Below are 24066 nucleotides of genomic sequence, written 5' to 3' on the forward strand. Positions count from 1 at the left end.
ATGCTAGCTTTATAGAATGATTTGAAGACTCATCCTTTTTTTTTTTTTAAAGATTTTATTTATCTGACAGAGACAGCAGGAGAGGGAACACAAGCAGGGGGAGTGGGAGAGGGAGAAGCAGGCTTCCTGCCAAGCAGGGAGCCTGATGCGGGACTCGATCCCAGGACCCTGGGATCATGACCTGAGCCGAAGGCAGACGCCTAACGACTGAGCCACCCAGGCACCCCAAGACTCATCCTTTTTAATGTTCTGCACAAGATTTAACCCTCTTGAAGGCCCTTGATTACCATTCATGTTTGTCTAGTCAGCTTAACTACTTGGGTTATTTTTGGTGACTTAGGAAAATATAGTCAAGCTGGTGAATTTTTTGATATAGGGTTATACATGGCCTTTACAATTTTATGCCTCTAGATCTCTAAAGGTAGCTAGAGCAGGAGAGCTGTTCTCTCCCCATTCAGACTTACTAGAAACTTAATTCATCAGTCAGCTTTAAGAATCAGCTGTTCGTTTTCACTGAACTCCATTTTGATTCATTTCTACTTTTCCTTTTTCCTTTCTGTTCTTATTAATCTTCCTATCCCTATGCCAGGAAGCTATTATTGTGTAAGATGAGGTGAAGCCCTAATCAATTATATACAAATAGCTATATAAATATTAAGTGTTAATACAAGTAACTATCATGTATAGAACAGAAAACTACTCAAAACTGAAGTTGGAGAACGCGATTAGTCAAAGAAGCTTTCATGAAAATGAGATTTTCCTAGTATTTATTTTAGCCTATGGGCTGCAACTTAAGAGCCGTTGCCTATTTGTCTAATGAAATCCTTTTATTGTTTCATTTAGAAGTAGGTGAAACGTAATCCCTTAAGAAAAGTACTCCCAAATAAAATACTATTAACAAAATTAAAGGGCTATTCAAAAAGACAGTGATCATCTTATCTTTTTATCATAAAAAAACATTTATTTGTTAATGGTATCTTTCACTGCCATGACATCTGAACAGGCTTTCAACTCTTAAGACTGACCTTAATATAACAACATTACAGGAGATAAAATTTACATTCTTAAATAAGGATAGTAAAAAGTGAAAAAATGCTACATTCCTTAATATCCATGAAAAAAAATTTAACTCAAGTTTAAATACTTTTGATTTTATTAAAGAAAGTATAAAATACTGAATTCTACATTTTTAAACACTATTATTTTAAGAATCACTTATTTCTTCATAGTGCCAGCATGTTTCCCATACTTCCATATATCTTGAGATCTGAAAAAGAAAAAAATGTCAATTGTTGTTCCCAGGCCTTTGAATTTTAAACTGTGATAAAATTCACATAAAATTTGCCATCCTTCAAAAACTAATGATGTAATGTATGGTGATTAACATAATAAAAAAAAATTGCCATCCTGACCATTTAAATATAGTTTGGTATCCAGTATATTCATTGTTCCACAACCAACCTCCATTAGTTTTTCATCTTACAAAACTGAAAATCTATACCCATTAAATATCTCCCCATATTCCCCCTTTCACTGGCTCCTAAAAACCACCATTCTACTTCTGTGAATTGATTACTCTAGGTACCTCAGGTAAGTGGAATTACACAGTATTTGTCCTTGATGGGCTTATTTTACTCAGTATAGTGGCCTTAAGGTTCACCCATGTTGTACCTTGGGTCAGAATTCCCCTTGATAGGCCCATCTGTTTATCCATTCATTCATGCCTGGTGTGCCTTCACCTGTTGGCTATTATGAATAAAGATGCCACGACCATGGATATACGAATATCTTAGGGACCCTGCTTTTAGTTCTTTTGGATTTATACTCAGAAGTGGAGTGCCTGGATTATATTTAATTTTTTGAGCAACTGCTATATTTTGCATAGTAGATGCACCCCTACATTCCCACCAACAGAGCAAGAGGCTTCCAATTTCTCCACATCCTTGCCAAAACCCATTGTTTCATAGTAGCTATTCTATAGGAGCCATCCTAACGTGTGTGAGGCAATCTCATTGCAGTTTTTTTTTAAAGATTTTATTTATGAGACATAGCGAGAGAAGGAACACAAGCAGGAGTGAGGGAGGGAGAAGCAGGCTTCCCGCTGAGCGGGGAGCCTGATGTGGGACTCGATCCTGGGACTCCAGGATCATGACCTGAGCTGAAGGCAGTCGCCCAACCAACTGAGCCACCCAGGCGCCCCAAAAGTCCAAAATTTGAAAGTGTTATTTACCTCCTCTCAGGAGGCTGGTACCACTTTTCAATAAGGGCATTAATAATAAAACTTCTGGGGTTTTCTTTGGGGTTTCCCCAATTTTTTCTCCATTTCTTTTTTCAGTTTATTCACCTCGTACCTCTTGGCCATTGCCACAAGATCCTCTGGGATACTCTGAAACATTAAATGTGTTATTAGGAATGAGATTTTTCTTTCAGAGTAACAGCTTTTCTACAATATGCTAAAATACCTCCAAATCTCAGTCACAGAACCTTCCCAATTCCATGACATCTTTCCAACAATGAAGTCTATTTCCTTGCATGTTAAACTCTGAAATCTATCTTCAAGCTCGAAAACCAGACTGATCTTAAACTTCCCTGATGCTACCACTCCCTGCTCATATGTATGGCCCTTCAGTTGCTTCCCAGTGCCCTGAACATGCCTTAACTGGTGCCACGTTCTGTGGCATTCTGTCCCCAGGGCCTGAATGTGTTCCCCAGCTGGAACGTGCATCCCATTCTTGTACAATTCTCCCAACCTCCACTCCACCGGCTTCTTCCACAGTACTATTTCCACTGATGCTTACCCCCATTAGATTGGGTTCCCCAATTCTGTATTACAGCTCCTTGTCTTTGTCACGCTACGGCCCTCATAACATGCTTAACATCTGTCTTCCCTGACACACAGTAAGCCCCGGTACTTGGAGTCAATGAAATTATTTGAACTTTAGAAAAGTGATACAAGGTAGAGTTCTGAGTTGTATAATCACCTGTCGCGCTCTTTCCAGAATATTAATTAACTCTCCAGCAACCCTCCAGTCATTTCTAGTGAGGAGAGTAATAGATATCCCAGTTCTCCTACAAAAGGGTGGGGTGGGGGGAAGGAATTCATATGTTAATTTGATTTTTGATTTATACTCATGATTCATTAGCAAAACACTAAAAATAGCCAAACCTCAACTTTTAAGCCCAAATATGTTATTATGTATTAGAAGTTAGCATCACTTAAACAGCTATTTAGAATCTCAATAATCTGGAGCTGTTTAAACAGCGTGTTTGCAGGGGATTTGATAGTAGTGCTCTCAATGAGAAAGGCCCTCTTACACGGGGACAATAGAGGAACCACTGGGCATCGCTCCGTGTGACTCTGCAGAGAGAAAGCAGAGTGGACTAAGAAACAGCTGCAGCTAATCAGAGGGGTCTGGCTGAATCTGCAACAGGCCAATTAAGACAGGGATAAAGGAGCAAAGCGGGTGTCACAGACAATTCATGAGCAATAGGAAAAAAAAACGTTTTCTAGCTAAGAATAGTCTGTGAAGGGAGTTATGATAGTTGGCTTCTTTCAGAGGTAGACTATGCTGACTTACCCTGCTCTTCCAGTGCGCCCTACTCTGTGCACGTATTCTTCGATGTTCCGGGGGAAATCATAATTATAGACGTGTGTGATATCAAGGACGTCAAGACCCCGAGATGCTAAGTCGGTGGCAATCAATATTCTTACTTTACCTAAAGAATAAAACCAAAAGAATATACATTCTGGCATAAACCAACCCAAGACATAGCAGAAAAGTATAATTTTCCCCCACTATCTAGGTGAGCCATTATTACTTTTAGTATTAAAACACTTCAGAGAGTGAAAATGAGAAAGGGACATTTCTAGCCTTTTAAACTGCTGGTGAGTTACAACACAATATACACCCTGGCTCAGCAACCAATCCCTGAATCATCTGAACCATGTCACAAAGATCTATGCCTCTCAGGTAAATTAAAGAAAATAACCCCCATTGCAAATTACCTTGATATCCAGGTCTAAATATTTGCTCTTTGAGTTTGGATAGTTCTGGAGATCTGATTAATATTCAAAGTTCTAACAAGTATAGTTTTGGGATCTGCAAGCTGAGGACAGATCTTACAAATAGGCTCCATGAAAAGGTGTTGTCACTCAGCCATGCCCAGGCCTTGTACCCTTTAACAGCAACCAATACTACTTGTATAAATGTACCTGTTTTAAAGTTTTCTAATGCCCTCTCTCGGTCACTCTGCTCCCTATTACCGTGAAGGGATTCCACTGATACATGTCGCAGAATCAGGTCGCTTGATAGGTGGTCAGCACTGAAGCAAAAGATGAAGTCAGTGATCTGAAGTGCTTCTTCTAATATCACTATCAATCCACTAGTTTTACTTCTATTAGCAAAAGACCGGATTAACATACTATAAGACATACATACCCCTTTTGAAATTAGTATGCAAACAGAGCGAATGTTAAACAAATCAATTTGATGATTTAAGGATGTAAAAGAAAAAAATACCTACACAGCTTTTCTGCTGACAAACACTATGACTTTGTCTCTGGGAGACATGCTTTCTAGAAAAGTTTGGATATGAGAGCGTTTCTCTTCTTCGGTGGTGACAATTACGTTTTGTTTCACGGTACTTACTGCCTAAAGGAATAAAGATCACAGTACATCAAAATTGATAGGCAAACCCTACACATTGGCTCAGAATACATCTATTTCTATCCCTGGTTAAGTTTTAATAAACTGCTAACAAGAAAGAGGCAGGTCCTTGCAAGATGACCTCTACTCAAAGATTCGTAGCTCAGCCTTTCACTTCTTGCTCATTCACCGAAGCGGAGTTGGAAACGAATGCTTGGCAGTGTGTTAAAAGTAATTGGTTACTATTGTTGGAAAAGAAAACTGAAGTAAGGCCAAAATTTCATCATGAATTTGGGTACAGTCCTTTCAATAAAGGAAGATGATTAGCTTAGGACACAAGAGTTCCCATTTATGATTTTGACAACTTAACGCAAATTTTCATAATATCACTGATACAACTTTTTAACCCAGAGATAAAATAGGTTTTAATAGCATTCAATGAAAGTAAAGAATGACATCTATCCTCACTTTTCATGAAATTTAATGAAATGAACTTAGGCAATGACCTATCACTATTACTGGTGATTAAGTAAAAGGTCATTTTTTCCAATAATGATTAATTGAAAGGTTGATTTCAATTAAGTGAAAGGCCAGATAACTTTGTAATGGAGGAGATACATAATAGAGACCTTCATAAGTTGTATAATTACTGACATCTGGACCCAATGATCCATCATGACTTCACCAAAAGAGAACACCAGAATTACATACATGCATCTATGTTGCCCTTTTAGAACCTGATTTTTTTTTTTTAAGATTTTATTTATTTGACAGAGACACAGCGAGAGAGGGAACACAAGCACGGGGAGTGGGAGAGGGAGAAGCAGGCTTCCTTGAGCAGGGAGCCCGATGCGGGGCTCGATCCCAGGACCCCGGGATCTGACCTGAGCTGAAGGCAGATGCCCCAACAACTGAGCCACCCAGGCACCCGAAGAACCTGATTTTAACAGGATTAAATAAAATGAGATATCAGGAAAATAGGAACAAGGAATGAATATTTGATGGTATTAAGGGATTATTAAAATTTTAGATGTGAGATAACAGTACGGTAATTATGTTAAAGTTAGTCTTAATGTATACTGAAGTATTTATGAATAAAATCATATGTATCTAGGGTCTTCTCTATAATTAGGGAGGGGGCAGAGTAGCTATGCCAAAACAAAGTAATTAAAACTTTCATAAATATTTTTTATAATAGTAATAAAAAACAAGCTTACCACTAGATCCAAAGTACCAACATATACAATCATTGGCTCTTTCAAGTAAGTCTGTGCAAGTCGACGGACAGCATATGGCCATGTTGCACTGGAAATAAACATGATATAAAAATTAAAAATTTGTAAATCAAATATTACTAAGTTTCCCTAAGAATGCTATGAACTGGATTACCCATGAAAGACAAATTGAGTACTTTTAAATAAGGGAGACTTTACAGAAAATGTATACTTCACAAAGAACTGCTCAACTATAGCAAAGCTACTACATGAAACCTTTAAGTTTAACAAACAGGTTTAGGGGCACCTGGGTGGCTCAGTCGTTAAGCATCTGCCTTCGGCTCAGGTCGTGATCCCAGGAGTCCTGGGATCGAGCCCCGCATCGGGCTCCCTGCTCAACAGGAAGCCTGCTTCTCCCTCTCCCACTCCCCCTGCTTGTGTTCCCTCTCTCTGTGTCTCTCTCTGTCAAATAAATAAAATCTTTAAAAATGCAACAAAAACAAAACAGGTTTATAAACCAAAGGTGAAGGAGATCTATACCTTAAATTCTAACCTAAATTCTAATCTAAAATGAATTCAAGGGTTAGATTAGTTTTTTCTTGGCCTTCATAAAAGAAAAACCAAAAAAATCCCTACTATTTTTGGTCAGCATTGTCAGCAGGCAAAAAATCAAATGCTTATGTGAAATAAAAGCATATTAAGTGTACTGATGAAAGGACATGTAAATTCAAGTGTTTCTTCATCCATATATATTATGAAAGTAATCACCTACCTTTACACTTTCACAGTAATTACAATAATGGAAAGATTAGTAAAAAAACAAATGAGGGTGGTATTAAAAAGAAAACAAATGAGGAAATTTAATGTTATTTCCCCAATTATATACTATTCTTTTTTATGTTAATGACATGTAGGATATATAAGCCCAGGAGACAATAGTCTATAGATCACTCTGCATTTAAATAACAATCATTGTTTCTCAGTTTTATCTTGGGCAAAAAGGTACTCAGTCAAAGGTTTATCTCTAAGGGCAGGTGATCATTCAAATGTGAGGCCACCACTACAAAACACAATCTCCCCTTGAGGGAGAGGTCCCCCTTAAGTTTGTATAGAAATCTCTGTGGGGTGCCTGGGTGGCTCAGTCAGTTAAGCGGTTAAGCCTTCAGCTCAGGGTATGATCCCAAGGTCTTGGGTTTGAGCCCCCCATCGGGCTCCCTGCTCAGCTGGAGCCTGCTTCTCCCTCTCCCTCTGCAGCTCCCCCTGCTTGTACTCTCTTGCTCACTCTCATTCTGGCAAATAAATTTTTTTAAAAATCTGTTACAAAAAAAAAAATCTCTATCTGTAACTTAGGAAACCCAATAATCATTGTTACAGTTACACCGAGTTGCTATACTAAGTGATGACGTGTCTTTCACCTGAGGATCTCAAGATACCTTCAGGTAATGCTCTAAAATCCTCTGGGGAAATAAAAAAAAAGGTGGAGTCCAGTCCACTGATTTCTATTTTACAAACTAGCAGTTAGGCATACACCTACCTTGTCATAATAGTCTGCCTGTCTGGGCGCACATCTAGTAAAATCTTCATTATCTGGGGTTCAAATCCCATATCTAGCATCTTGTCGGCTTCATCTAAAACCTGCATCAGAAATGATAGTGGCTACATTAGATATGGGAAGTATGCTCTTTATGAACATAATACTATGGTAAGGTAACTTTTTTCTCATTTCCCCTATTTAAGCCACTATTTTCATTTCTTCAGGACAAAGTCATCTGGAGTTGTAACAGACTGACTTGATTTTTTAAGTTGGCTAACAGTTTCTAGATCCATCTAATGAAAAACTGTTAAGTGTCTAAAATATCCACGTGGAGGGGTGCCTGGGTGGCTCAGTTGTGTGAGCATCTGACTCTTGATTTTGGCTCAGCTCATGATCTTGGAGCTGTGGGACTGAGCCCCACGATAGGCTCTAGGCTCAGTGTGGGAGTCTTCTTGAGATTGTCTCCCTCGGCCCCTCCCCTCCCCCTGCTTGCATGTGCTCTCTAAAGTAAATAAATCTTAAAAAAAATAAAAGTTAAAAAAAAAACAAAAACAAACCACATGGATTTTAATCTTTTATACTTCTCTATATTCTCCAACATTTATAAAAAACATTAAAACAGAATTCTTAAAATCCTTATTTTAACATACTAGAGGGAATGCAAAATATCCCTAGGATTTGAAAACATTATAAAATGGACAACCATTCTAAAGGACTGTTTTAATAAGAATTCAGTTCTGGAGTGCCCAGCTGGGCTCAGTCAGAGCATGTGACACTTGATCTCAGGGTTGTAAGTTTGAAAACCCACGTTGGGTGCAGAAAAAAAAATAAGAATTTAGTAAGAGTTCAGTTCTTCCTCCTAGTATCCCAAACCCTTACTCCATGATTACCAAGTAGGTTACATTTCTGAGGTTAACAAAGTTATTCATTTGTAGATCATTCAGTCTTCCAGGAGTTGCAATAATAATATCTACTCCTTTCTTCAGATCTTGTATTTGTCCATTTCTATCTCCACCGCCATATATACACACACTTAAAAAAAAAAGAGGTTCATGTTCAGGCAAGGAAATGTCCCATCACAACGCAAAATCCCAACCAACCAAAGTATTTTGGGTATAAAATAAGAGTAAAAAGTATGTAAGTCAGAAAGTATCAGATACCTTCTGGGTAGTATTTGCTCCATTCTAAGAACTATCCACACCTGTCAACCCACAGTGATGTGTCCTATAAAGAGCCATATTTGCATCACTGTTACTTGACCTCACTGCCCTGGCTACCATTGATTTGGACTGGGGTAATGCCTGACCCATGCTAAGCCATTCAGATTCTCTACGTATGTGAAAAATAATGGGGAGAATGTATAAAACTGACTTATTAAATAGCTGATGCAAGAATGGACAAAGAAATGACTTACCTTTTGAGGCCTTTATATGAATACTTAGAACATTCAGCTTCCACTTGAAGTGCTAACTCGCGCGTAGGTGTGAGGACTAACATGCCGGGTCCACTCTTTCCTCTAATTCTTTAGAGAGAAAATATTAAAGTACCTGACTCAGATACATAGCATATTCATTCAGTACTTTCAGAATTTGTAGCAATGAATGTGAAAAGTCACACGCATTCACCACAAAACACAGAATACTGAAGAACGTTGCACACAAAAAAATCCCAAGGGCCGATACCAGCCTTTTCATTTAAAAGGGCCAACATTCTCTCACACAATTGTAATGGACGTGATAATTCAAACATTTCCAGTATTCACTATTAAGACTAACTATTGTGGGGTGCCTGGGGGGCTCAGTCGGCTTAGCCTTCAGCTCAGGTCATGGTCCCAGGGTCCTGGGATCGAGCCCCGCATCGGGCTCCCTGCTCAGCGGGAAGCCTGCTTCTCCCTCCCCGACTCCCCCTGCTTGTGTTCCCTCTCTCACTGTGTCTCTGTCAAATAAATAAATAAAATCTTTAAAAAAGACTACCTATTGCTTCCTAAAAATGCTTTGACAATTTATACTCTCACCAGCATGGTACAAGTGCATTTCCCTGAGGCTTGGCATTATTTTTTGACCAATGCAACAGACCAAAAAAAAAAAAAATTTGCATTTATGGTATCCATATCTATTAACCCCCTATAAAGAGAACCCAGCTGTAGAAATTCTTACACAGGCTGTGAATCCAAGTGTATAAATCCGGGCATTAAGTAGGACAGTGTTTTCCCGGTTCCAGTTTGGGCTACTCCTATAAGATCTACACCTTGTAAAACTATCGGCCATGACTGCGACTAAAAAAGAAAAGATTAACATTAAAATTAAAAGCTGCATCTTTTAGTCAAGCGCCCCCTCCTCTCCTAAGCCCAAACTTCTTTCAACAAACACATTTTGAGTGCTAGGCACTGGTGGTACGGGGGGCTCTAGGGGAGTGCTCACAAGGGAGAGTTCCTCCCTGGGGATTTAACTTTTAATAATCAGATCTTGTGGCGCCTGCATGGCTCCGTGAAGGGTCTGCCTTGGGCTCGGGTCATGATCCTGGGGTCCTGGGATGCAGCCCCATGGTGGGCTTCCCGCTTCTCCCTCTGCCCTCCCCACCCCCAAACCCCCACACTTGTACTCTCTCAATAAAATCTTTTAAAAAAATCAGATACTGTTTGGGGGGAAAAACTGTCAGTAAAATATTGGAATTAAAGAAAAAAAAAGCAAGAAAGCAAACAAGCATACCTGGATTGGTGTTGGCTTTTGAAAGCCCGCCTTTTTAATGTTTTCCATAACCTCAGGATAACACTGAAAAGCATCCTCAAATTTACAAGTAGGATTGGGTATACGACGCTTCTCCCCTTCTTTCAAGTCATCACACATTATATTATAATTTTCTTTCCTTTAAGGAAAAATAGAACAAATCTTAGCGGCTTTGGTCACTTTATTCCCTAAGCCAGAAATTTTTGCCAGCATTAATTCATCATATCAAGAAATCCAACTACAACTGTAACTGTAAATCTACAGTAAAATGTAATAAGAAATAGAAGTGAGCCCATCTTTTTTTTTTTATCAGAATAGTTATCAGAAAGGGAAAAAGTTACATTGTATGAATGGGCCAATGAAATTTCATGGAAATGTGAAGAATAGAGCCTGAAAATCACACACTTCATGATTCAAATCAGACTTGGCTGACACAAAGCTCTACAATGTTCCATACATATTTTCTTAACTTATCCTCAACAATCCTGCCAAATGGGAATTATTCTCATTTGACAGGTGATCATTAGTTGCTTATCCAAAGTCTGAGCCCTACCCCAACCCTAGCATAACTGTTCTTTCTGCTATACCATACTTTTTTTTTTTTACCATACTTAGTTTTATAACTGACTTTAATAGAAAAAAAAATGTTGCTGTTAGGACCTTTAATTCCAGATAGTAAGCACTGAAGAATTAGAAATGCATCAAATCAACTTATGATTTTCAACAGTTGTAGAATTCTAAAAGTGCTGTCCAATACAGTGGGCACTAACCACATGAGTCTTAAAATTTTATTTTATTTTTTTAAATTTTAAATGGGAAACTTAGTTCCTCAATTATACTAGCCATATTTTAAGTATTCAATAGCTATATATAGATAGTGACTACTCTATTAGACACAAATATTGCCCTTTTTCCATCTTTGCAGAAAGGTTTATTGGATAGCAATGCTCTAAAATATCATGTAGGATGCAACCAAGTTCATGTGAATACCAGAGGTGTAATCTTCAAATGCAATCACTTTGAATGTTTCCCTAATGAGTAACTATACAAATACTTAAAGCAATAAAACTACCCACCTCCAAATGTCTACTTGCACTTGTGACATTGAACTTGTTGCTTCTGACTCCACGTAAAGGTTTTTCTTAATTGGTGGTAAATCTGGGACAAAGATGAAAATTAAAACTTTGATAAATTATCAGAATTTACATTTCATTGAAACTTATTCAAAGTAACAGAAATCAAACTAAAGTATTTATTAAATTCACCTTACAGTTTTAGATAGTTGTTCTTTGCCAGTCAGGCTTATGCTAGTCTCTAAGAGATCTCCTGTTTTGGTTTGCCTTTTGAGTACATTTTTTACCCAAGAAAGAGACCCTTAAGAATTTAAGTTTAATATAAAAGAAAAGTATGCTTTACAATCATCCCAACTGATGAATCTCTCAAACACGGTAGACTGATTTTTTTTCTTTGAAGGTCCATCCCATTTCTGTTTAGGAATAGAATATTTCTTATTCCACTTCCTGAGACTACTTTGTTTTCTTATATGCCTAGCATACTTCCTCCAAACTTAAATCTGTTTTCTGGCCCCCCATTCCAAATCTCCCCACTACATGTACTGTCAAGGTGGCACTGGTAACAACATGCAGATAGAATGACCACTGAATTAATCATTGTTAATATCTGTCACTGTTTTAATGTATTGCTGCCTCACTTTGATAGCCAGAATTAGCACCTGAATTTACCCTGAAAAGTAGTGAATGTGACATGAAACATTACACTCCGCAATAATTCCAGGTGAGACTCTCATTTAAAATTAAAGCAAATGAAAAAACCCCGCTCTTCTCAACTACATATTTCTTTCTTATTAAATGGTTTTCCCTTTTTATTTTGCCCCTATCAGCCAGGACACTCCAGGATCAATTTTTGCTCAACCATAGCCAATAATGTTAAACCACTTATGGTTGGCATGTTTATTGCCTTCGTTTTCCCCTTATGCTCGATTTTCTTTCAATTTTATTAAACTCCTGCTGTGAGTTACCTCAAATAAGACAAAATATAAGTATAATATTTTAATTTCCCACTTATAGCATAGATTACAGCACAGACAACATAGAAACAAATCTTGCCCTAGAGACTAATTGCAGCACATATTTTACTATCATTTTTCTAATCGATTTCATTACTAGAAATAAGACAACATTTTAAAGAATAAAAAACTCAAGAGGTTAAAAAACACCTCAAGAGGTACATCAATACCACGTGTAAATGTTAGGATATAGCACTAACCTTCCCACTTTTTTTTCCCCCATTTCAAAGCATCTTCTCGAATTTGATCCCAATCAATCAATGGCTGATTCTCGGTAACATTACTATCTGTCTTTACATCTCTTCCAACAGAAGGTTGGAATGCAATATCTGTTAAAATATTTTTACAGAATTAGTTTCAAAACAAATCCTAATTGTACAAATTTCCCCCAAACCACTTTATTCTTTTGTGTTTAAAAAACAGACAATAATGCTTAAAATAGAAGATGTGGGTTTTAGTACTACAATGCTATGACAATACCAGATTTGTCAGTTACCAGATTTAGGAGATGGAAAATACATTTATTGAAGAGAAGAAAAATAATGAGAGCCTAGTGTTTGCTAATAAATCACATGTTAATCTTTACAATAATCCTGTGAGGCAGATGTCACCCCAGGTTAACAGATGAAGAGTCTTAAAGGCTTCCTAGAGTTCCTTTCCCAAGAAACACTAAGAGGTAATGCTGCCATCTGAACCCACATGCTGTTTTTACTTCCACATTGCTTCTGGAAATGACTCAATAATGGCTTTTTCTCTAGTCCAAGCAGGTCTGAGTTTTGGGTTTGTTGTTTTAATTAAAACTGAGATTTTTTTAAAGGGTAGATTTATTTATTTTATTTATTTTATTTTTTTAAGATTTTATTTATCTATCTGACAGAGAGAGACACAGCGAGAGAGGAAACACAAGCAGGGGGAGTGGGAGAGAGGGAAGCAGGCTCTCCGTGGAGCAGGGAGCCCGACACGGGGCTCAATCCCAGGACCCTGGGATCATGACCTGAGCCAAAGGCAAATGCTTAACAACTGAGCCACCCGGGCGCCCCTAAATCTGAGATTTTTAAAAAGTAAACTATGCCCAGCCTGGGGCTTGAACTCATGACCTGGGGAAGATCAAGAATCTCATGCTCTGACTGAGCAAGCCAGGTACCCCAGAGATTTTTTAAATACTAAATAATTAGATAGTTTTCAAAGTCAGTCACATTCCAGGGGAGAAGACCATAAAATCAGAAGGCCAGGACTAATCCTTCTATCATTAATAGTGAGTGTATTAAAAGTTTTTTTTTTTTCACCTATCTGTGGCTAAAAGTGAAACTGCTAGGCTTAATCACAGAAATTAAGCATTTTTAATTTGAGGAAACAGTATTTTGGGATTTCAAAGAAAAAAAATCCCTAACAGACAAGACTTAATGATGGCAATCTGAAGCTCTGTTGTCAGGAAAGCATCAACTATAATGCCTTATAACACTGAATGCAATTTTTCAAATTTTACAAGGCTGTAGTAAGCAAAAATTACTTACCAGTTCTGAGTTTTGAATTGTAATTTTCTTGTTTTTTAACAAGATTATCTATCACTGTTTTGGCCTTCGCCTGCATCACCTTGTTGCCAAAGATTCTGACCTCCGCTTCTTCTGAGTGACCTTTTATTATCTAGATGCAGGGGAAAAATAGGTGAGACTGAAGTCCCCTTACCATGCCCCCCCCTCCAAAAATCACTCAACTTCAAACACTATAAAAATTTAAAGTAAATATAGTATTGCTATCAATCAGTGTCTTAAGTTCTAATTTTTGAGGGCATTCTACATTCAACAAATTTATCCTGAGATTCACCCCCTGGTTGGATGAAAAGGAGCAGGACAATCTACATTTAAAAACTACCATGACAGGGGCGCCTGGGTGGCTCCGTCAGTTAAACGTCCCAACTCTTGGTTTCAGCTCAGGTCATGATGTCACCATTGTGGGATTGAGCCCCACGCCAGGCTCTGTGCTCAGTGTGGAGTCGGCTTCAGACTCTCCCTCACCCTTTCCCTCACTTTCTCAAAATCTTAAAAAAATTAAAAAAATAAAAATAAAAACTACCGTGACCACTAGGGAATAAATTCAGCAACTAGTTTTAGAAGATCAAGGCGTTAATCTGACCTCTTAACTGTAAAACAGTGCTTTGGCAAATCTTACACAACTGTAGGGCTTAATCTATGTGCTATATAAATACCGGCTGATTGCGCTGTCAGGTTACTTACATGAACTTTTAACTTGAGGGGATGCTCTACTTCCACCATGTATATGGTAATGGAAGCAACTTACAACAAGGCTGAGATGACATTTGGAGGACAGAATCTACAAGTCACATCTTTCAATGTACATAATCTCAGATACCCACATTGATTCAATAAAAACTAGAAACTGCTACACCAAATGCTGTCTTGGGCTGGTGATTCAAAGCTTGCCATTTGCACTGTTTAGACAACTCTGTAGAAGTTCTTAAATGAGGCTGAAACGGATGCTGAGAATATGGAAAAGAGAGACCTACATAGAATGGGGATGCAGGAGGTCTTAGACAGGAGTTCTATCAGCTAAAATAGGAGGGAGTGTGGCAGGAGTCCAGCTGCTGACATTCAAGAGGAGTTCGGGGAGGGAGTGAAGGAAAAGGAGCCAGATCAAGTGGACCATGCTAAGAAGTCTGAACTTCTTAAGAGCCTGAGATATTATGAAAGATTTTTATGCAGGAAAAGAAAACAAATTATGAACAAAATTTGTGTTTTAGAACTATTGCCCTGGTCATAATACAGAATGGTTAGAGGGGGTAAGACTGGAAGCAGAATGGATGGTTAGGGGAGAACACTCCCAAATGATGTGATTCTCCTTAAGAAATACAGGAAATAGAAAGGACTCAGTGACGGACTGGTTGCAGGAGAAGAAGTAATCTGAGACTTCCGGCTTGGGTACTGGGTGAATGATGTTGCTGCTGAGACTTGGGAACACAGGAGCAGGTTAAGGTTTGAGGGATGAGAGTCGGGAAGTGCATGATGAATATTCCCCCAAAGATCTCATTTGTCAGTGGAGATTATCTCTATAAAGATTTTTACCTCCAGGAGTCACAAAACCTAGACCTGGAATGGACCACAGCATGTAACCATTCCTGGAAAAGAATAGCAGTCTGAAGAGCTTTGGCGACTTCTCTAAATTACCATAGTATGTTAACAGCTAAACAGAAATTAGAGTTAGAAATGAACTATGCTCTTTGAGGATTTAAGATCGCAGACCACTTACCTGTATTTTCGTGTTTGTTGTAATTTGGATGTCTTTTATTTTTGACCCTCCACGACCTATTTTTAAAAATAAAAATTTTTTAAAAGTTGTAATCAAAATCACAACTGGGTATTGCTTCATACTTAGTAGAATGGCTATCGAAAACACAAAGAGGGGCGGGGCACCTGGGTGGCTCAGTCAGTTAAGTGCCTGCCTTCAGGCTCAAGTCATGATCTCAGGGTCCTGGGATCGAGCCCCCCTTTGTCTGGCTCCCTACTCAGTGGGGAGTCTGCTTCTCCCTCTGCCCCTCCCCCCCCCCCCTCATATGCACTCTCACTCTGCTCTCACTCTCAAATAGATGAATAATCTTAAAAAATATATGAAATAAGTGCTGGTGAGAATGTGAAGAAAAGGGAAGCCTTGTGTACTCTTGGTGGGTATGTAAATTGGTGCAGGCATGGAGGTTCCCCAAAACACTAAAAATAACAACTACCATATGATTTAGCAATTCCGCTTATGGATATATATCCAAAGGAAACAAAACCACTATCTCAAAGAGCCATCTACACTCCCACGTTCATTACAGCATTATTCACAATAGTCATGAGGTGGAACCAACCTAAATGTCTACCAACAGATGATTGGACGAAGACACATGGTATAAATATGCTAGAGAAGATTTCAGCCTTAAAAAGGAAATTCTATCATTTGCAACATGAATGAACCTTGAGGACGTTATGCTAAATGAAATAAGCTACTCACAAAAAGCAAATAGGGCATGACCTTCTTTGAGGGTCTAATGTAATCAAACATAGAAACAAAGTAGAATGCTATTTGCCAGGGATAGGGAAAGGGGAAAATGGGGAATTGTTTAACGGGTAGTTTCAGTCATGCAAAATGAAAACATTCTAGAGATGTGTCACACAACATTGTTCTTATAGTTAACAGTACTGTACTCACACTGCACACCTAAAATTAATAATGCTTAAATTTTTATTTTTTACCACACTAAGGAAAAAAAGTGGTTCCAGACCAACATTAAGTGGGTGCTCTCTAGCACAGGGCCTGCACTGTCACAGGTGCTGAATTAAGTGTTGAGAGTGTGATTTTTAGTGCAAACCTAGTGGCTTTCATTTATGGTGCATCACTCTTCAGATCTTTAGCCTGAGCCTTCTTGAGGGAACAATGAATCTCTAGCTGGTCTAGCAATTAGTCTCCTAATGTTCTATTTAATAGCTGCCTAAAAAAATGTGGTCATCGTTTTTCAAAATAGGTTTAAAAAAGGGTAAACAAAATTTTAGCTCCCATTCCTAATAGGTAAAATGTTGGAATTTATCCTCAGTTTTAATGGCCACAAATGGGGCAAATCTCTATTCCTATGGTTTCTAAATGTTTTTCAAAAATGAATTTGTTTTTTTTTTTTTTTTTTTTTTTTAGATTTTTTTTATTTATTTATTTGAGACAGAGAGAATGAGAGAGAGAGAGAGAGCACATGAGAGGGGGGAGGGTCAGAGGGAGAAGCAGACTCCCTGCCGAGCAGGGAGCCCGATGCGGGACTCGATCCCGGGACTCCAGGATCACGACCTGAGCCGAAGGCAGTCGCTCAACCAACTGAGCCACCCAGGCGCCCTGTTTTTCAAAAATGAATTTGTAAGACTCAAGATGTACTAAGAAAAAGATCCTGTTTTTCAGCAGATAAAATTATATTCAATAAAAGAAACTAAGTGCAAGATATGGTCAATGCTCTGAACAACCCTATAATATCCTACACCTTCTTTAATGGCTCTAAATGGTGCTCAAAGACACAGATTGTACTCAGCACTGCTTTGTTGTTCCTTTGGGATAAGTTGTGAAAAGACCTGACCTTTCATCACAAAGATTTCCTAAATCGAAGTTTGTTCTCCCAAAATATCGTCTCCACGAAATAGCAAAAGGTGCGTTAAATGACTAATTATGGCATCAGAAGGTTTTACGAATATCACAAGTAAAGTCCTGAATCTCATTAGGTGGCAGCTGATTGGAGGCGAGGAGAGTGGGGCGTGGATGCCCTTGCCCAGGCCCCGCCCCTGGCCCCACCCATTCTCCGCCCCAACCCTGCCCAGCACACCCATCCTCTTTCACTCACCGATCACAGCGCCGACCCACACGTTATTCAATCCAAAGCAAAGCGGCGGTTCTTGGAGGCCAGCGGCCACAGGTTGCTGGAGGCCAGAGGGGTTCCTCCAGCCGCCACCTCTGCCGCCCCTACCGGCCTCCTGACCTCTTCGATTCGGGTCCTCCGTCGGCCTCCTTTCCGGAGCACGGGACACCGCCGAGTTTCGCCGGGAAGCAACGACCCATGAGGAGGCGTTGGCGCCTCCTTCTTGCTTCGACATGGTTCCGTGAGGAAGATCCGGCGCGTCCGACGTCGCTCCCGTCTGGCTCTGCACCACTCCACGGTGCCGTCGTAGAGTCTTCTACTAGGGCATCCACGCAGCCGCTACTTAAGGAGCCCGCGCGAGGTTCGTCCCGCCCCTTCCCCGCCCCGCCCCGCCCTGGCCGCACATCCATTGGTGGATGAGGCGTTGTGGGCGGGACCTTTACGGTTTGACCAATCCACTCTCTTTATCGTGTGGGCGCTCCTTGAACGAGTCAATGCGCCGGCTTTAAGTTCTTTTTTAGGTGTGGGACTCCCCGGTCTCTTTGTGCTTTGCCCTACTGAACTCCCACCCCAAATACCCCCATCTCAGTGACTCATAAACATCAGTCCCTTTTACAACATGACCCAGTACATACATAAAAAATTTGAAACAGAAGGTTGACAAAACTGCATTTACTATTGCAATTAGAGCAGCACTTGATATACTTAAACCTACATTCATTTTTTTTTTAAGATTTTATTTATTTGAGAGAGAGCACATGAGAAGGGGGAGGGTCGGAGGGAGAAGCAGACTCCCCGCCGAGCAGGGAGCCCGATGCCGGACTCGATTCAGTGACTCCAGGATCATGGCCTGAGCGGAAGGCAGTCGCTTAACCAACTGAGCCATCCAGGCGCCCAAACCTACATTCATTTTTAAAAATATTGGTTGTAATCCACAAAATAAAATGACCCACAGCTTAAAAATCCCTGGGCTGAAAAATGTTGCTTCAATGCTTCACACAACACTTGACCTGAATGTTTGCTGTAGTATTCGAGCTAATGAAATAAACTTAATAAATGCTTAAAGAACTCCTATCATTGCATGGTGGCTCTGTGGCTGGACATAATATTTCAGTGATGTAAGCCAGCTAGGAGTGCTCCTACTTTGATTAGGATCTCTGAATTGTCTAAACAAATCTCAGTTCACTCACCCATCAAACAAAGAAGTTACCTAGTATGTTGTGCTGAGGAATGAAAAAAAGGAAAAGAAAAAACGTAACTAAACCTGGTCCATACAGGTTGAATGGGTTAACTCACATGGGATTAACTGTAACTTTTAATGTAATCGTCTCTGGAGAAATAGGATTACAGTGCTATTAAAGCACCCAGAATATAGATAAAAACATAAATGTGTCTCGTATTTAATATCCATTCTCTAATCCTTAATCTGAAATGGATAGTATTAATGATCTTTAGAGAGGAATTTTGTTGGATTAGATTTCTAATCCAATCTATTCTATTTTAGTCCAATCTAATCTAATCCTAATATTCTGTTGAGGATTTTTGCACCTAGGTCCATGAGAAAGAGGTCTGTAATTATGCAGTGTCTTTGGTTTTGGTATGGGGTTAATGAGTTAGAAAGTTTTCCTTTATCTTCTATTTTCTGGAAGAGATTGTAGAAAATTGGTATATCTTCTTCTTCCTCTTTTTTTTTTTTTGTTTACCCTATACTCTTACTGATTGTATAGTATTTCATAGTATTCCTAAACATAGATGTTATTAATTTTAGCTACTTTTATTGTGAAATATATTATACATACAGAAAGTACATAGAACAAAGATATAACTTAATAAATAACTATCCAGGGGAGCCTGGGTGGCTCAGTCGTTAAGCGTCTGCCTTCAGCTCAGGTCATGATCCCAGGGTCCTGGGATCGAGCCCCACATCGGGCTCCCTGCTCTGTGGGAAGCCTGCCTCTCCCTCTCCCACTCCCCCTGTTTGTGTTCCCTCTCTCGCTGTGTCTCTCTCTGTCAAATAAATAAAATCTTTAAAAATAAATAAATAAATAAATAAATAATAAATAAATAACTATCCAGTGAGGGGAACCTGGTTGGCTCAGTCGGGGGAGCGTGCGACTTGATCTTGCGGTCATGAGTTTGAGCCCCACATTGGGTTAGGGGTTGCTAAAATAAATAAAACTTAAAAAAATAATTATTATGCAATGAATCCTGTGTAACCACCACCCAGGTCAAAAAAATCAAACTTTGCAAACACCCCTGCTACCACTTCTTTAACCAGTCCTTTCTTTGAGCGGAATTTTATATATCTAATTTTTTTCTATTTTGAACAATGCTACAATATGGTATATCTTCTTCTTTAAATGTTTTGTAGAAATCACCAGTGAACACATCTGAGCCTGGTGCTTTCTGTTTTGTAAAGTTGTTAAGTGTTGATTTAATTTCTTTATTTCTTTCCTATTCAGTTGATTTCTTCTTATGAGTTTTGGCAAATTGTGTCTTTCAAGGAATTGATCCCTTCCATCTAAATTGTCAAATTTGTGGACATAGAGTTGTTCATAGTACCCCTTCATTATCTTTTTAAAGTCCTTGGGATATGTAGTGATGTCCCCTTTTTCATTTTTGATATTAGTAATTTATGTCTTGTCTCTTTTTTTCTTTGTTGGCCTGGTTAGAAATTTTTTATTTTATTGCTCTTTTTTTTTTTTTTTAAAGATTTTATTTATTCATTTGACAGAGAGAGGGAGACAACAAGAGAGGGAACACAAGTAGGGGGAGTGGGAGAGGGAGAAGCAGGCTTCCTGCTGAGCAGAGAGCCTGATGTGGGCTCCATCCCAGGACCCATCACGGCCTGAGCCGAAGGGAGCTGCTTAACTGACTGAGCCACCCAGGCGCCCCTTGTCTTTTCACTTTCTTAAAAGTGTCTTTCACAGAGCAGAAGTTTTTTTTCAGTATTGTTCTATTTTGTTTGTTGGGGTTTTTTTGTTTTTGTTTTTTATTTTTATTTTTTTAAGTAATCTCTACATGCAATGTGGGGCTTGAACTCACGACCCCTAGATTAAGAGTTGCATGCTCTATGAACTGAGCCAGCCAGACGCCCCCCGAATTGTTCTACTTTCTGAAGGACTTCCTTCACTTCATCCTGCCCCATAAAGGTGAATTCTACCAAATATAAGGAAGAAATTATACCAATTCTCTACAATCTCTTCCAGAAGATAGAAGCAGAGGGAATACCTCCTAACTCATTGTATGAGGTCAAAATTACCCTAACATCAGGAGTGAACCTTAAGGTAAACTGTGGACTTTTGAGTGATAGTGATGTGTCCACGTGGCTTCATCATAGTAACAAATGTACCAGTATGCTGAGGTCGGATGTTGATGATGAGGAAGGCTGTGTATTGGGGGTTGGGGGAGAGGAGGTGGTTGGAGTATATAGGAAATCTGTGGACTTACAGATCAACTTTGCTATGAACCTAAAACTGCTTTATGAAAATAGTTTATTTTTGAAAAGAGGAATTTTGTGTCACGCTTTTCATTTTAGTTTTGTTTTTAATTTGATTGGCTAATTTTTGCCCCTTGGGCACTTGACCAACAAATAATTTAACATTCTAATATTCTATTTTCTCACTTGGTGAGAGGTACTGAGGAAAGGCATAACTAAAATGGTAATTAAAGGGGGGGCGCCTGGGTGGCTCAGTCCTTAAGCATCTGCCTTTGGCTCGGGTCATGATCTCAGGGTCCTGGGATCGAGGCTCCCTGCTCAGCGGGAAGCCTGCTTCTCCCTCTCCCACTCCCCCTGCTTGTGGTCCCTCTCTCTCTGTGTCTCTCTCTGTCAAATAAATATAAAATCTTAAAAAAAAAACAACTTTAAAATGGTAATTACAGGTACTTTTCTGTATTTTAAATTATTCCTAAATTAGAGCAAAATGCATCCCCTGTCCCCCAAAATCTGTGACATTAAGTCTTTTGCGATGGGAAAAAAAAAAAAAAGTGAAACTTTTTACTCTAGATCCCAACTAGAATTTAGAACATTCTCTAAGCAAGTAGAAAATCAAGATGGTGTGGGGCTTTCAGGTCCCGCCTACCATCTACTTTTCCCCTCCAGGCACGGATAAAGATAAAAAGGCGGAATTCAAGTGCGACTTTGACTGGAGGGCCCCTCGAGCTGGCGATTTCTTTCTTTAGACTGAAAGGTTTGCACTCGCTCCCACCTTTACCTCCGGGAGGGGTGTGCCTACCAGCTCTGGAGCAGAGAGGGGGGCCTGCCCCCGCTCTGGAGACGGAAGCTGAATCAGCCCCAGTCCGCAGCTCTATTTCCTCTGCACCCCGCCAGCCTCAGAACGCGAGCCCGGACCTTTCCCCGCGGCCAGCGGTTGCGGGTGGGCGTCGAAGCTCCCGGGTCGCAAGCGGGGAAGGCGCTCAGTGGCCCGCCCTCCCTTCGGCGCCGCTTCCCCGGCAGTGCGACCCAGTAGAGGCCTCCGCCCAGGTCCCTACCCGGCGGTGGCTCTTTTTGTTGCAACGACGGCTGGGGCACGGTGGGGGTGGGATTAGAGGCCCCCTCGGTCATCTGAGGAACGTACCATGATCCCCACCCCACCAGGCAGGGAACTACCATCCCGCAAGAAGGCAGCAAACAGCTCCCTTGGCTCTGGAAGCAGCTGGATGAGCAAATTCAACTTGAATTTAGGCACTTATCAAGGTGTGAATTCAGTGGGAACCCTAATTTTGGAAAATAGACCCTGTAGGGTTTGTCACCTGAGTCAGGGAGGGTGGCATTATCTTATGTAGAACCCCTACAACCAGCCAGGGTCGTCTTCTCATTGAATTTTTAGAAAACTCCTGTGAAGTGGTGTGGGTGTCCCCATTTCACAGAGGAAGAAACTGAGGTCAGGGAGCCACTGTGCTTGGGAACCCGGGTAGATGTGATGCCAAAGCCAGGCATATTCTGCTGCACCAGTTTGCCTCTCAAGGACCCAGGGTCGCATTTCCAGAAGGAAGGGGATTTCAGGTTCCAACTGCAATCCCTACCAAGAAAAAACTATTTCCCCATCAGTGAGTATAGTTAACTTTAGCTTCAAGATGATTATAAAATTAATATGTGTTCACGTGATTTCAAAAAAATGAAAATATAACCTAGATATAAATTTATTCCTCCCAATTTTTTTCCCAGGGAAAATTGTTTAAGATTTTATTTATTTGACAGAGATAGCAAGCGGGGGTGGGGGGGTGGGGGCTGGGGGGGTGGGAGGGTGGGTGCAGGGAGAACAAGCAGGCAGAGCTGCAGGCAGAGGGAGAGGGAGAAGCAGGCTCCCCACTGAGCAAGGAGCCTGATGCTGGATTCAATCCCAGGACGTTGGGATCATGATCTGAGTCCAAGGCTGGCGCTTAACCATCTGAGCCACCCAGGACCCCTACCATGTGTTGTTTTGTAGTCTGACTTTTACCCTTAAATTTTATAAAATAGGCACTTCCCTATGTTGTTAAACATATATTTCTTTATTATATACTGTATGTTCTCTGTTTATAAGTTGTCTTTTTATTTCACATTGGTAGGGCAAGGCATAGGGGAATTTTTTTTTTCCATCAAAAGAAACTTTCATTCTAATTCAGCAAAAAGCTATCATTGTTCTTGGTGACAGCATTCGGTGCTATGATCTGGTTCTATTTACCCTCAAATTATATAAACATTGATCTATATATTCTAACAGCACTGCCTTTTAAAAGATGCAAAATTTGGGGGGCACCTGGGTGGCTCAGTTAGTTAAGCTTCTGACTCTTGGTTGCAGCTCATGTCTTGATCTCATGGGTCTGAGTGAGGTTGGCTTCGTGCTCAGAAGGGAGTCCGCTTGAAGATTCTCTCCCTCAGGCGCCTGGGTGGCTCAGTCGTTAAGCGTCTGCCTTCAGCTCAGGTCATGATCCCAGGATCCTGGGATTAAGCCCCTAGTAGGGCTCCCTGCTTCTCCCTCTCCCATTTGTTCTCTCTCAAATAAATAAAATCTTAAAAAAAAAAAAAGGACGCATGGGTGGCTCAGTAGGTTAAGCAGCTACCTTCGGTCCTGGGATCGAGTCCCACATCGGACTCCCTGCTCGGCAGGAAGACTGCTTCTCCCTCTCTCTCCCTCTGCTTGTGCTCTCTCTGTCAAATAAATAAAATCTTTAAAAAAAAAAAAAGATTCTCTCCCTCAGCCCCTCCCCACACTTGTGCCCTTGTGCTCGCTCTCTCTCAAATAAATAGATAAAACTTTTTTTAAAGATTTTATTTATTTATTTGACAGAGAGAGACAGAGCGAGAGCGAGAGAGAACACAAGCAGGGGGAGTGGGAGAGGGAGAAGCAGGCTTCCTGCCGAGCAGGGAGCCCGATGCGGGGGCTTGATCCCAGGAGTCTGGGATCATGACCTGAGCCGAAGGCAGATGCTTAACCACTGAACCACCCAGGCACCCCTAAATAAATCTTTTTTAAAAATGCAAATTTTTTATTC

At 40.1% G+C, this 24066-nt stretch overlaps 1 protein-coding gene across 1 annotated transcript; it reads right to left on the bottom strand.

The window, feature by feature from the left end:
- Positions 1 to 2269: 2269 nt before the first annotated feature.
- Positions 2270 to 17824, bottom strand: DDX43 (DEAD-box helicase 43). The gene is made up of 16 exons (XM_032409254.1): positions 17575 to 17824; positions 15471 to 15526; positions 13721 to 13850; positions 12407 to 12535; positions 11197 to 11278; positions 10103 to 10259; positions 9551 to 9669; positions 8809 to 8916; positions 8285 to 8426; positions 7395 to 7495; positions 5864 to 5951; positions 4525 to 4652; positions 4214 to 4323; positions 3579 to 3717; positions 2982 to 3069; positions 2270 to 2386 (listed from the first exon to the last, which is right to left on the bottom strand). The coding sequence occupies exons 1-16, from the start codon at positions 17822 to 17824 to the stop codon at positions 2270 to 2272; spliced, it is 1944 nt and encodes a 647-aa protein (XP_032265145.1).
- Between the last annotated feature and the right edge of the window lie 6242 nt (positions 17825 to 24066).

Source organism: Phoca vitulina, unplaced genomic scaffold (assembly GCF_004348235.1).
Source record: "Phoca vitulina isolate PV1807 unplaced genomic scaffold, GSC_HSeal_1.0 scaffold11, whole genome shotgun sequence".
Lineage (NCBI taxonomy): Eukaryota > Metazoa > Chordata > Mammalia > Carnivora > Phocidae > Phoca > Phoca vitulina.

Bases quoted from the DNA above. Each gene is read 5' to 3' on its own strand.
- DDX43 (XM_032409254.1), bottom strand. From the start codon at position 17,824: ATGTCGAAGCAAGAAGGAGGCGCCAACGCCTCCTCATGGGTCGTTGCT. The intron at 9,670-10,102 runs GTATGCTTGTTT...TTTCTTTTTTAG, and splicing joins AAAAGCCAACACCAATCCAG to TCGCAGTCATGGCCGATAGT. The intron at 4,653-5,863 runs GTAAGCTTGTTT...TTATTCCTTTAG, and splicing joins TTGGTACTTTGGATCTAGTG to GCAGTAAGTACCGTGAAACA.